The sequence below is a fragment of the Primulina eburnea genome, chromosome 1 (genome assembly GCF_022965805.1).
Source record: "Primulina eburnea isolate SZY01 chromosome 1, ASM2296580v1, whole genome shotgun sequence".
NCBI classification, from domain to species: domain Eukaryota; kingdom Viridiplantae; phylum Streptophyta; class Magnoliopsida; order Lamiales; family Gesneriaceae; genus Primulina; species Primulina eburnea.
In genome coordinates this window covers 10,278,066-10,293,018 of record NC_133101.1, presented here as the reverse complement: position 1 = coordinate 10,293,018, position 14,953 = coordinate 10,278,066, and the positions used below count along the sequence as shown (strand labels likewise).

General features: G+C 37.0%; 1 protein-coding gene across 1 annotated transcript; it reads right to left on the bottom strand.

Annotated features, from left to right (window-relative positions):
* LOC140811197 (auxin-responsive protein SAUR19-like) lies at positions 1-484 on the bottom strand. The gene has a single exon (XM_073169069.1). It carries the CDS (start codon positions 413-415, stop codon positions 134-136), a length of 282 nt encoding a protein of 93 aa, XP_073025170.1. The 5' UTR covers positions 416-484; the 3' UTR covers positions 1-133.
* Positions 485-14,953: the final 14,469 nt, after the last annotated feature.

Sequence of the window (14,953 nt, the reverse complement as noted above, 5' to 3'; positions counted from 1 at the left end):
TGTTCTTTTACTCATAATTTAATTTCGATTGCCTGCTCCCAACAACATTTACATGATTGTGAACATATAAAAGAGATGAGAACCTCAAACTAGCTAACGAGCATACAAGTTTCTACTCGTCCAAATATGGTCACTATCTTCCCAAACGAGAGGTTAGATCAATGAATAAATCTTCGGAACAAGGAATGGTGATTCCACCCATTGGATGACAGAACCCAAATTCTTCTTCAGCTTTACTTAACAAATGTTGAAACGAAGGATCGTTTAGGTATGATATTGGAACAACAAATCGTTGTTTACTCTCGCTCTCCCCGATATAAACAACGAAATGTCCCTTCGAGACATAAGATGATCCGTTCGAGTTTGATCTTCTTTCACTCGATAAAGAACGTCTAAGGATTTGTCGAATGGCCATTGTCGCTATATATAGAATTAAGTCTGGATAAAGCGAGAGGAGACCAAAAATGAATGGATTTTTCAGTGAAGCAAGTGAAAAGATTTAAGTTTATTTGATGGTTTGTTATTGTTTTTGAGCTGAGAAATGCTTGTATATATAGATAGATGAATGAGTAATTGTCATATAATTCAAGAAAGTAGTTCGAATTGAGTGGTCGAGAGGCCAGTGGATCAGCTGTGGCTGAAGAAATTTTGAGAAACATAAGCACATGAAGGATAACATGGTTTTGTCTTCAATTAATGACCATAAATCACGTTGGAGATGTTGGGAAATTATCCCGAAGTGATGCCGACCACGATGATAATAGTACCCAAACTTGCCGAATAAAACAACCAACAACGACACAAAGATTTACGTGGTTCACCCAAAATAGGCTACGTCCACGGAGCACTGCAACAACTTTTATAACTGGAAGAATATTACAACAAGTGTATACACAATACACTCAATATCTCTCACTCCCAACCCGAGTATAACCGAGAAAATATTTTCTCTAACTCACACAAGAGAATACCCGCACTCAAGAAAAAAATACACTCTTTTTTTCTATGCACTCTCTATTTATCAAACTGAAAAGCTTTTGATTTTGGGATACAGAAAGCAAATAAGGAAGACTCAATTTATAACAGAATTCTTAAGCCAAAATTGCAAATCTCCCGATGTGGGATATGATTTTCTGAATATAAAATTCACCGTGGGCCCCGCCTATTAAAATCCCACCTAACAATTCTCCCACTTGAAGACTTGATTCTAATCATGTCTTCACAACCATCAGTGCAGCAGCTCATACCTCCTCTGTTACTCCTGAAGACCAACTGAAGTCGAACACAACTTCAGTTTGTCAGTGGTTACTGTCTTCGTGAGCATATCTGCAGGATTCTTACTTCCGGGAATCTTTTCAAGCTTCAAGATTCCATCTTCCAGAACTGATCTGATGAAATGGTAACGAACCTGTATATGCTTTGTCCTAGCATGATAAACAGGAGTTTTTGCTAAATGAATAGCACTCTGACTGTCACAGTGTAATGTGCTATCTTCAAACTTCTGACCCAATTCTTCAAGAAAGAATTTCAACCATATCATCTCCTTGCTAGCTTCTGTAACTGCAACATACTCAGCCTCAGTAGTCGAAAGCGCAACAATCTTTTGCAGCTTAGACACCCAGCTTACAACTGTACCACCTAATGTGAACACATATCCAGTAGTACTTTTCCTGCCATCCAGGTCGCCACCCATATCGGCATCGACAAAACCCTGTAAGCCCAATTTTGACCTCCTGAAGAATAAAGAACAGCTAGCAGTACCTTTCAAATACCTGAGAATCCACTTAACTGCTTCCCAGTGTTGCTTTCCTGGATTACTCATAAACCTGCTCACAACTCCCACTGCATGTGCTATGTCTGGTCTTGTACACACCATTGCGTACATGAGACTTCCGACAGCAGAAGCATAAGGAACCTTATTCATATAAGCCTGCTCCTGCTCCGTCGATGGTGATTGTGCTTTGGTTAGTTTGAAATGACTAGTCAAAGGAGTATTTACAAATTTAGCTTCATCCATATTAAATCTGCTAACCACCTTTTTCACGTACTCTTCTTGAGATAACTTCAAGAATCCATTCACCCGGTCTCTAAAGATCCTCATTCCAAGGATTTGCTTTGCAGCACCCAAATCCTTCATGGCAAATTCCTTTGATAAATCTTTCTTCAGTTTATCCATTTCTTCCAGACAAGCTCCAGCTCTCAGCATATCATCTACATATAGCAGTAGTATGATATTAGAACCGTCAAACTTTTTCACGTAATAGTAGTGATCAGCTTGACACCTTAGGAAACCATTTTCAATCATGAATCCATCAAACTTCTTGTACCACTGTCTTGGAGCTTGTTTGAGACCATACAAGCTCTTCTGAAGTTTGCACACCATTTTCTCTTTTCCCCGTACTTCAAAGCCCTGTGGTTACTTCATATAAATTTCTTCATCTAAGTCACCGTGAAGAAATGAAGTCTTTACATCCAACTGCTCCAAATGTAAGTCTTCCTTCGCCACTAGTCCAAGTACTGTTCTGATAGTGGTTAATTTAACCACTGGAGAGAAAATCTCGGTGTAATCAATTCCTTCCCGTTGTTGGAAGCCTTTTACAACAAGTCTTGCCTTGTACCGCTTGCTACCATCATGCTCTTCTTTTAACCGGTACACCCACTTGTTATGTAACGCTTTTTTGCCTTGCGGAAGTTATGTCAACTCCCACGTCTGATTGGATGACAGTGAATCCATCTCATCTTCCATGGCCAACTCCCACTTGGTTGAATCATCATTTTGCATTGCCTCTTCATAGGTCTCCGGTTCACCTTTGTCTGTCAGCAAAATATAGTGAAGTGCAGGGGAGTATCTCTCAGGTGGTCTAATGGTTCTCAAAGATCTTCTGAGTTCAATCACCGGAGTTTGTGGGTCATCATCTTGTGCAGTTTCTTCTTCATCTTCCTGGTTATTGGTTTTCAATTCATTCACAGGAATATATGTCAATGGCACTTCATCAGTCTTCTTGACTTCAGGACATTCATCTCCAGCTCCAATGTCTGACTTGTCCTTGTACAGAAGTTTCTCATTAAATATTACATCCCTGCTCCGAATGATCTTCCGATTTTGGTCATCCCAGAAACGATAACCAAACTCATTATCTCCATAACCAATAAAGAAGCACTTCTTTGATTTCGGATCAAGTTTTGTTCTGCTTGCTGAATCAATATGAACATATGATAGACATCCAAACACTTTCAAGAAAGAAAGGTTTACTTCTTTGCCACTCCATACCTCTTCGGGTATTTTGCAGTCAAGCGGTATCGAAGGTCCTCTGTTGATCAGATATGCTGCAGTGTTAACAACATCAGCCCAGAATGATTTTGGCAATCCAGAATGCAATCTCATGCTCCTTGCTCGTTCATTCAAGGTCCTGTTCATCCTTTCAGCTACACCATTCTGTTGAGGTGTACCAGGAATGGTTTTCTCCATCTTGATCCCGTTCTGTGCACAATATCTCTTGAACTCATCATCTTCATATTCTCCACCATTGTCAGACCGTAAGCACTTCACCTTCAAGTTGGTCTCATTTTCCACCATGGCTTTCCACCTTTTAAAGGTCTCGTAAACATCAGATTTATTTTTCAGAAAATAAATCCAAACTTTTCTACTCGAATCGTCAATGAATGTGACATAGTATCTCGAGCCTCCAAGGGATGTCACAGGAGATGGTCCCCATACATCAGTATGAACCAGCTCCAACTTTGCTGCTTTCGGTTCTCTACTGCCTTTTGAAAAGCTCACCTTCTTCTGCTTTCCAAAAATACAGCTTTCACATATTTGGTGTTCAACAGTCTTTAATTCTGGTAGCTTTCCTTTTGACACCAACATCTTCATTCCCTTCTCACTCATATGTCCAAGTCTATAATGCCATAAACTTGAATTGGCTCCAGCATCCACAGCTGTTAATGTGTCTCTGCAACTGGAAGTCATATACAATGTTCCAGTTTTCTTTCCTCGAGCAACAATCATGGCTCCTTTGTTCACTTTCCAGGAACCATCACCGAAGGTCACATTGTGGCCTTCATCATCGAGCTGTCCCACCGAGATCAGATTGCGTGTCAATTTTGGTACATGCCTGACTTTGTTGATTTTCCAGACAGATCCATTTGACATCTTCATCCGTACATCACCCATACCAACAATTTCCAAGGGTTTTCCATCAGCCAGGAAAACTTTTCCGTAATTGCCAGCGATGTAATTATTAAATACATCACGATCACCAGTGGTATGAAACGAAGCTCCCGAGTCCATAACCCAAGAATCAACAGGGCTTTCCATGGATAATAGCAGAGCATCATGTACTTCCTCAGTGACAGCATTGGCATTATTCTTCGTCGATCTGCATTTCTTTTTCAAGTGACCAGTTTCACCACAGCTCCAGCACTTCAAATTCTTTTCAAAGTTGCTTTTTTCTTTTCCATTTCTTGACTTGGATCTACCGCGCCATCGGTTGGAACTCCTTTCACCACTCCTGCCTCTTCCTCTGTTATCAAGATTTAGAGCAGATCTCGATGATGTTGCTTCACCCGAGTTTCCTGCGAACTTCTTCAGCAAGGATTTGATCTCTAACATCATTGAGTTGTAGTTTCCCTTTTCCAACAGAGTTGCTAACCGCTGCCCGCATCGGTTCCCAATTGTCTGGTAAAGACGCCAGAAGAATAAGTGCCCGAATCTCATCATCAAATTTGATGTCCACTGATGTCAGCTGGGAGACAATCGTGTTGAATTCATTTATGTGTTTTGCCACCGAAGCACCTTCTCCCATCTTCAAGTTGAATAACTTCTTCATGAGATGTACTTTGTTGTTTGCTGATGGCTTCTCGTACATGTCCGATAAAATGGACATCATCTCCTCCGTGGTTTTGGCCTCCGCCACGTTATGCGCCACGTTCTTTGTTAGGGTCAATCGTATGACACCTAAAACCTATCGGTCAAGAAGCTCCCAGTCATCATCCTCCATCTTTTCCGATTTCTTTCCTGATAGAGGTTGATGCAGTTTCTTACTGTACAAATAATCGCTTATCTGTAACCGCCAGAACGAAAAATCTGTTCCATCAAACTTGTTGATTCCCGGTCCCGATCCATCATCTCCGGCCATCACTTCTCTAGCCTTAGCAAAAAATCTAAAAAATCTTTTCTGATGTGGAAGATCAGACAAAGCTGCAACCACAGAGCATACTCAGAATTCTTAAGAATTTTCACTACAAGGCTTTGATACTAGTTGTTGGGAAATTACCCCGAAGTGATGCCGACCACGATGATAATAGTACCCAAACTTGCGGAATAAAACAACCAAAAACGACACAAAGATTTACGTGGTTCACCCAAAATAGGCTACGTCCACGGAGCACTGCAACAACTTTTATAACTGGAAGAATATTACAACAAGTGTATACACAATACACTCAATATCTCTCACTCCCAACCCGAGTATAACCGAGAAAATATTTTCTCTAACACACACAAGAGAATACCCGCACTCAAGAAAAAAATACACTCTTTTTTTCTATGCACTCTCTATTTATCAAAGCTGAAAAGCTTTTGATTTTGGGATACAGAAAGCAAATAAGGAAGACTCAATTTATAACAGAATTCTTAAGCCAAAATTGCAAATCTCCCGATGTGGGATATGATTTTCTGAATATAAAATTCACCGTGGGCCCCACCTATTAAAATCCCACCTAACAGGAGACATTGTTCCCTACCAATTTGATCAGCGACAAACTGCAATTTTCTTAAGATTCTTTCAATCTCCCTAATTTTAGTTAGAAATTCACATTACATTTATGTGATGATAATATCCATCAACCATGTTTTCCCGACCAAAATTATACAATTGGCAATCCCTCAAGCAGGCCATGTGTGATACAGATATACTTTCCGGTTATGTTTGGTTGCTTAATCATTAAGGCATAGTTTGGTACATGAGATAAGGGAGGGATTGATAAATAATCCTCTTTATCCCATGTTTGGTACATTTTTTAAAAGCTCATGATAATATCATGGGCCTTTGATAAATAATTTTTTTGAAGGATAAAATGTCCCTTCTATTAGGTGTGATAATTTTAATTTAAGGATAAAATACACTACAAATAACTTAATTACCCTCAATTTATAAATGATTTTTATAAATATATGCTAGTAGGTAGAAATTAAAATCAAATAAATATTTTTATTTATTTTTATATTATGTAATATGATAATTATATAAATGAATTCGAGATAATTATATAAATAATTTTTATAAATTTCAATAAAATTATTAATATCACCCGATTAACATGAAAAATGATATTTGACTTGACTCACAAAATCAATGGCTCAATTATCATTTCATATATAAAATTAGGTAAAAATAAATAAATCATGCAAGCACTATCGGCTCATGAACATATAAAAAATAAGAACTCAAGCAACAACTTTAAAATTATAAAATATATTATGATAAGGTTAATTTTGTCATTATAATCTAATATATAAATTTAATCACTCTTATTAAAATCATACCAAATATTAAATATAATATCCTACATCTTATTTATCCTTAACTTATCATTATATTTTATATCATATGTTTATCCTATCCTATGTACCAAACTATGCCTAAAGGATGAGACTATAAATTCAAGCATATCATTTTCTTTAATTCAAAATAGGCTCAGAAATTTGATACAAGTATTTTCTCATTCATATTTGTGTCCCTTTTATCCCAAAGGACAAATAATGTCAACAACAAAGATAATTTGGTATAGAGATATCTTGGACTGTTATTTGGCATTTAATTGCGATGAAGTCATGAGCTCATCATCAAGGTCTCCCGCAAGTATGGCCAGCCGAACGGGATCATTCGTAGATCCTGAAAACAGAGAATAGAGTATAGACAATAGTTTAATTTAAGAACTTTAGCACACAGATATAAAAGATCACATGAATGAGAAATGTTAAATCTCTGTTTATGCATTACAGTTCAGGCCTGCAAAGAATCCGAAAGTTTATATTACATTTCAGTGAAAAGATGTCGAAAACATTGGAAAATCCTTGATATAACATCATAATATATGCATACAAAGTTGCCGGATTATATTGTGTTTATTGATAATGATATGTTCTTCTAAATTGCATATTGTGAAGAGTTATTTGACTCATTATATTAATCAGGGAAGGGCTTGGATTGTATATCTTGAAAGGAAGCTCATCCAACGGCTGAAGACCATCCCAAATAAGCCAATCGATTAAATGGAAGAAAGTTGGTTACGGAGGTTAAGTGGTTTTAATCTGATATAACAGAAAAGCCAACGTTCTTGAGACTCGACACAATTGGAAATCTCTCTCAATACAGGGCAAGAAATTCACTCTGAAACTCTCCTCTTTTCGTACACAATTCTTGAGCTTAGAGTTGCTGGATTAAGGGAAATCGAGTTCTGAATCAAGCTTGATATACACATATAGTTTTGTATTTACAACTCGGTAGAAGTGTGGCTCTGTGAAGTCTTGAGAGTGTGTTGTAATCATTGAGACCTTGTTCGTTTTAGTGGATTATCTTGGGGTGTTCCCAGAACCTTGGATGTAGGATTGTTCATAATCCGAACCAAGTAAATGCGTGTCCCTTCTTATTGCTCGGTGATGCTTTGCTGATTTTATTTCTTGTGACTATTCGATTTTTCTCAACAGATTGGTATCAGAGCCAGGTTGCGATCTTGATAGTTGAATCTTGACTGAGCTGGAAGAATCCACTTGATCGTGATCCTGTACGAAGTCTTGAGTTGATTTTTTTAGGATAGTCTACTGGCCAGGGGCAAACCTACAATATGTCAACTTCAAGATTTGAGGTGGAGAAATTCGATGGCAGGAATGACTTCAATTTGTGGAGGGAAAAGATGATTGCACACCTGGGAAACTTAGGGCTGGATGAGGCTCTAAATGGTGAATCAAAAATGCCCGACACAATGCAGAACAAAACCGAGATTCTAAAGAAAGCAAGAAACATTATTGTACTGAGTTTAAGCGATCAAATTCTCAGAAAAGTGGTAAAAGAAAGGTCTGCCTGTGAGATGTGGAACAAATTAGAACAACTCTATATGACAAAGGCCCTTCCAAATAGAATTTACTTGAAGCAACGCTTCTATGGATTCAAGATGGATGAGAATAAGTCCATAGATGAAAATATTGATGACTTCACAAAGTTACTCTCTGATCTAGAGAACATAGAAGTAACAATTGATGAAGAAGATTAGGCCATATTCTTGCTGAACTCCTTGCCAAAACAGTATGACCAATTGAGAGACACTTTGAAGTATGGGAGAGACTCTCTCACCCTTGAAGAAGTCACATGTGCTGCTTATTCGAAGGAGTTGGATCTTAAGGCTGCAGGAAAGCAATATAGACAAGCTGGTGAAGGCTTGAATGTAAGAGGCAGATCAGTGGAAAAGAAAGCCTATGGGAACAAGCAAAGACCTCAAACCAGATCATGGTCTAGACCTAAAAGGACTTGCTGGACCTGTAAGAAGGAAGGTCATTTCAGAAGAAATTGTCCTCAAAGGAAGGTAAATCAGAGGACTGAAATAAGTTCAGGAACAGAAGTTCTAATGGGGAACAATCAGTCTTGCAAAGTACATGGTGTTGGCTCAGTGAAACTAAAAATGTGGGATGGATCAGTGAAAGTGATCACTGAAGTTCGATTCATCCCTGACCTAAAAAGGAACCTAATCTCTTTAGGTACACTGGACCAAAATGGTTTTAGCTATAAAGCTCAAGATGGTGTACTAAAAGTTGCAAAAGGATCTCTGGTAATAATGAAAGGAAATTTGAAGTTAGGACTGTATGTTCTGCAAGGTAGTACCGTCACTTCAGAAACAAATATTATAGCATCTGTCAAGGATAAAACAGCTTTGTGGCACAAAAGACTCGGGCATATGAGTCTAAAGGGACTTCAAGAGCTAAGCAAACAAGGTCTTCTGGATCCACAGCAGATCAACAACCTGGAATTCTGTGAAAATTGTGTGCTGGGAAAGGCTCATAGACTGAAGTTCAACACAGCCACTCACAATACAAAATCAACCCTTGATTACATCCACTCTGATTTATGGGGGTCTTCTAAGGTACCTCTTTCACTCTCTGAATCTCAATATTTCATTTCCTTAATTGATGATTACTCCAGAAAAGTGTGGATCTATTTCCTAAAAACAAAGGCTGATGCATTCAATAAATTTCTTGAATGCAAAATCATGATTGAAAACCAAACAGGAAATAAGATAAAGAGGCTAAGAACAGATAATGGGTTAGAATTTTGCAATCAACAATTTGATCACCTTTGTGCAAAATCTGGAATTGTTAAGACATAGAACATGCACATGCACACCACAACAAAATGGTGTGGCAGAACGCATGAACAGAACCATTATGGATAAAGTTAGATGCATGTTAAGTGAGAGTGGTTTACCAAATAAATTCTGGGCTGAAGCTGCTTCAACAGCTTGTTATTTGATAAATCGGTCACCATCCTCTGATATAGATTTTTTAGTTCCCGAAATGAAATGGTCTTCAATAAAACCTGATTATGAACACATAAGAACCTTCGGCTGTGTGGCATATGTTCATGTTAATCAAGGTAAACTCAATCCTAGAGCAAAGAAAGGTATATTTCTAGGATACCCTAGTGGAATAAAAGGTTACAAAGTATGGCTTTTAGATGATCTCAAATGTGTGATAAGCAGAGATGTAACTTTTAACGAAAATGTGTTTTATAAAACTAACATGAACATTCCAGAAATTGCCAGCTCTAAACAGGCTAAGCAGGACTTGCAAAATCAGGTGAATCCTCAAGTCTTGGAAGGAACTGTTGAAGGTGTAAACACTGAAAATCAAAATCCTTATGGTGGCAATCACTTGCAGACCGAGAATACCTATGACATATCACAGAATCAGGCTCAAGGAGATCCTCATACTAATGTTCAAGAAGTCCAGAATGATGAGGAAGTTCAAATGGATAATGATAATGCACAACCACTAGATGACTATGTTCTGTCAAGGGATCGTATTAGAAGACAAATAAGAATGCCACCGAGATTTGCAAATGCTGATTTTATAGCATTTGCTTTGAATGTGGCCGAGCTATTTGAGCTTGAGGAACCAACCAGCTATAATGAAGCCAAAATGGGCAAGGAATGGCCAAGCTGGAAGAGAGCCATGGATGAAGAACTTGAGTCCTTATATAAAAGTAACACTTGGACCCTTGTTGATAGACCAAAGGGCAAAAGAAACATTGGTTGTAAGTGGGTATTCAAAAGAAAAACAGGGATACCAGGTGTAGAAGCAGCTAGATTTAAGGCCAGATTAGTGGCAAAAGGATTCTCCCAAGTTGAAGGCATAGATTATCACGAGGTTTTCTCCCCTGTGGTAAAGCACACCTCAATCAGAATTCTACTGTCAATTACTGCTGTATATGACCTGGAATTAGAGCAGTTGGATGTCAAGACCGCCTTCTTACATGGCAACTTAGAAGAAGAGATACTAATGTACCAACCTGAAGATTTGGACAACAAGATACGACTAGAAAAGTCTGCTTATTACATAAGTCCCTCTATGGCCTCAAGCAATCTCCTCGGCAGTGGTATAGGCGATTTGATGACTTTATAATGAACCAAGGGTTCCAGAGATCAAAACACGATAGCTGCGTCTACTACTTTAGACTTCCAGACAAGACATGCATATATCTACTAATCTATGTAGATGACATGCTTATTGCTTGCAAAGATATGAAGGAGATACAGAGACTAAAGGAACTCCTCAACTCTGAATTTGATATGAAGGACCTTGGGCCAGCCAAGCGTATCTTAGGAATGGATATTATCAGAAAAAGGTCCTTAAGAATATTGAGTCTATCGCAAGAGGCATATATATGCAAGCTGTTGGATATTTTTGGTATGAAATATGCTAGAAGTGTAAACACACCCATTGGTGCACACTTCAAACTGAGATCTGTCAAGGAAGAAGATACTGACTCAGAACATGCTTACATGAAGTCAGTGCCATACTCAGATGCTGTAGGAAGCATTATGTACACTATGGTATCAGCGAGACCAGATATAGCATATGGATTAGGTCTAATTAGCAGGTCCATGAGCAACCCTAGTAGGGAACATTGGCAGGCCGTGAAATGGATGCTAAGATACTTGAAAGAAACCAAGAATCTCAAATTGATATATTCCAGATCACAACACACAACATGCGGAGTCATAGGATATTGTGACTCAGATTATGCTGCTGATCTTGATAAAAGAAGGTCACTATCTGGTTATGTTTTTACGGTTGGAGGAAATGTTGTAAGCTGTAAGTCTAGTTTACAACATGTGATTGCCTTGTCGACAACCGAAGCTGAATATATTTCTCTCACAAAAGCTGTCAAGGAGGCATTGTGGATCAAGGGCTTTATTACTGAGTTGGGTTATGAACAGAGATCTGTTACAGTATTTTGTGATTCACAAAGTGCTATTCATCTTTCAAAGAATGCAGTATTCCACGAAAGGACAAAACACATTGATGTAAGGTTACACTTTGTCAGAGAAATCATCTCAAGGGAACTCGTTATTGTCAAAAAGATCAACACAAAGATTAATCCAGCAGACATGTTAACAAAGGTGATTCCAGTGAACAAACTCAAGGATGCCTTGAGCTTGCTCAACTTGATGGAATGAATGCCAGGCCTTGTGAATGGGAACATCGCTTTGAAATCACTGAAATGAGCCAAATAGGTGGAGACATATCTAATAATACCATTATCATATTCTGTGATATTTTTGTATCACCCATTCCATTTAGAAATAGGAGTAGGTCTCTTGTGAGACAGTCTCACGAATTTTTATCTGTGAGACGAGTCAACCGTACCGATGTTCACAATAAAAAGTAACTCTTAGCTCAAAAATTAATAATTTTTCATGGATGACCCAAATAAGAGATCCGTCCCACAAAAAACGATCCGTGAGATCGTCTCATACAAGTTTTTGCTTATAAATAGATACAACATTGCAGTGTATTAGAACATCCAATTAAGTGATACTGATTCCATGAAAATTGCAATTATATTCATGCATTTAACTGAAAGTTCTTGTGGATTTTATTTCATGAAAAAATCAGTAGTCTTTTAGATTAACAAATGAAGCATTTGTATTACCGGCTTTAATTAGTTATCACCACCATATGTGTTCTCTCATTATCTTGTGGATCATACGGAGAATAGTTACATATGCTCGGTTTAATGATTGAATTAAATCTTTGAAATCAGGAGATTTTTCTGCTGTTTGTTACAAGTGGATTGAATCAGATTCGATATTATCGTTATTTTGATAATTATGTGATTTTATTGAACTTATTAGAGCCCGTTTGGTATCAAAAGTTTTTTGATTAAAAAAGTGCTTTGTTGGCTTTTAAAAGTGATTTTTTAAGTAAAAATTGTGTTAATATTGTGTTTGGATGAATAGATAAAAAACACTTTTTAAATTAATAAATGTGTTTGGATACATATCATTAAAGTGCTTTTTTAAGATTATTAAAAAAGTTAGTGAAAAAAGCTCTAAAATAGCGCTTTTAAAAAAGCTCTAATTTCAACTTAAATAAGTGCTTTTTTAAGCACTAGAAGCCCACCCAAACAAGTTAAAAATTTAAAAAGCACTTTTTTTTAAAAAAAAAAAGCACTTTTTTAATTGTAGCTTCTTATACCAAACGGGCTCTTAATCAGTTTTCAACCATGCCTTCAATGATGCTTGTGAAGAGTTGGTGTTACATTAGAGATCTTGCTAAGTATTCTATCCAAGAATACAAATAAATGTAATATTGCTTCTGAGTATAAGCAAAAATTGTGATGTAATAAATATCTCACATGGTATTTTGTTTCAAGGATTTATCATCCGCAATCGTATATACACAGATCGAAGATCGACAAGAATCCCCAAAGGGAAGCATACAAATTATACTCCATATTATCATATTCTGCTCAATCTAGAAGTGAGATCAATAAATAAATCTTCCCTGCAAGGAATGGTGAGTTTGCCCATTGGATGATAAAACCCAAATTCTTCTTCGGCTTGGTTTAACAAATCTTGGAATAAAGGGTTGTTCAAATATGAGAGTGGAATCACAAAACGTTGCTTATTTTCACTCTCCCCTACATAAACAGCACAATGTCCCTTTGGAACATCAACAGAATTTGATCTGTTTTCACTTGACAAAGAACGTCTAAGGATTTTTCCAATAGCCATTGTTATTGTACACTCAGAAACGAATGCTTTGATTTGTGAAGCAAATGGAAACTGAGTAAGATCGGTGTTTTGATGATTGCTGATGGTTTTGAACTGCGAAATGTGTTGTTTATATAGATAGATGAATGTTTAAATGTCAAATATTTCAAGAAAATAGTTCGATTTGAGTGGTCGAGAGGCCATTGGATGAGTTATGGCTGGCAAAATTTGAGAAACATAAGCACATGAAGAATAACATGGTTTTGTCTTCCATGAATGATCATAAATCACGTTGGACTCATTGTTCCCTATCATCTCCTATGACAAGAAGTCGAAGGGCCCTGCCGAAATAAATTATCCAATGATATGAGATTAATAATTTTCTTTGGAGTGCTTCAATTGATTTGCTTGAAATTACATAACCCCAACCCATATATCAACAAAACTTACAGAGAAACATCTCGAATACAAAGAACAAGTATACTTAACTGATGCATTTTTTAAAACAAGAATCTAGATTTATTTAGATTTCATTGACGTGATAAAGAAAAAAATACAATTTACAGTTCAGCAAACATTATCCATTTCAATATATGGTAGAAAAATAAAGACTTTATAATGAAGTAGTTCACTCATTTCAAGTATAATATGTCATGTTCTCATTTCACATGCCTCTGCCTGTGGGATAGAAGACAGTCAACGTCATTAATCAATCTAGTTTTTTTTTAAAGTTATTAATTGAGATAAATATAAGGTTCGTAGGTGACTAGAATGAGACAGATTAAAGGGATCCAAAGAAAATTCAAGTGATTTGTTTGAAGACCCTTTGTGTGATTGTTGCTGAAATTAGTAGGGAACAATGTCTCCAACATGACTTGTAGTGATTAGCAGAAGACAAAACCATGTTATTCCTATGTGGCCTTGTTTCCCAAATTTCTCCAGCCACCACTCATCTACTGGCCTCTCTTTCACTCAATTCGAACTACTTTCCTGAACCAAATGATGGTTAATTACTCACTCATCTATCTATATACACAACACCTTTTCTCATCTCAAAACCATCAACAATCCATCAAAACTTGATATTTAAGCCTTCACTTTCTTCAACAAACAATCCTTCGGTTTTATATACACCTTTTTCTTTAGTAAGACTTGCTTCTATATAACAATAATGAAAATTCGACAAATCCTTAGACTTTCTTTATCGAGTGAAAGAAGATCAAGCTCGAAAGGATCAGCTGATGTTCCAAAAGTATATTTTGTTATTTATATTGGGGAGGAGAATGAGAATAAACAACGATTTGTTGTTCCGATATCATACCTGATCCATCCTTTGTTCCAAGATTTGTTAAATAATGCTGAAGAAAAATTCAGGTTCTGTAATCCAATGGGTGGACCGTGGACTCACAATTCCTTGCCTTCATTGATCTAACTTCTCGTTTGGGAAGATAAATATTTGGAGTACTATGCTTGGTTTATTCTTTTAGAGTAGAAATTTGTATGCTAGTTAGCTAGTTTGAGGGTATATGCTCACTGCCAGTCATGTACATTTTATTGGAAGACAACAAATGTAACGGAATGAATGCAAGAACATTCATGAAATATTCGGATCCAATTTTTCAGCATGTTATTAGAACTTCCAATGAAACATTATTCTGGCCAACACGTTAAATGATGATTT

Bases quoted from the DNA above. Each gene is read 5' to 3' on its own strand.
- LOC140811197 (XM_073169069.1), bottom strand. From the start codon at position 415: ATGGCCATTCGACAAATCCTTAGACGTTCTTTATCGAGTGAAAGAAGA.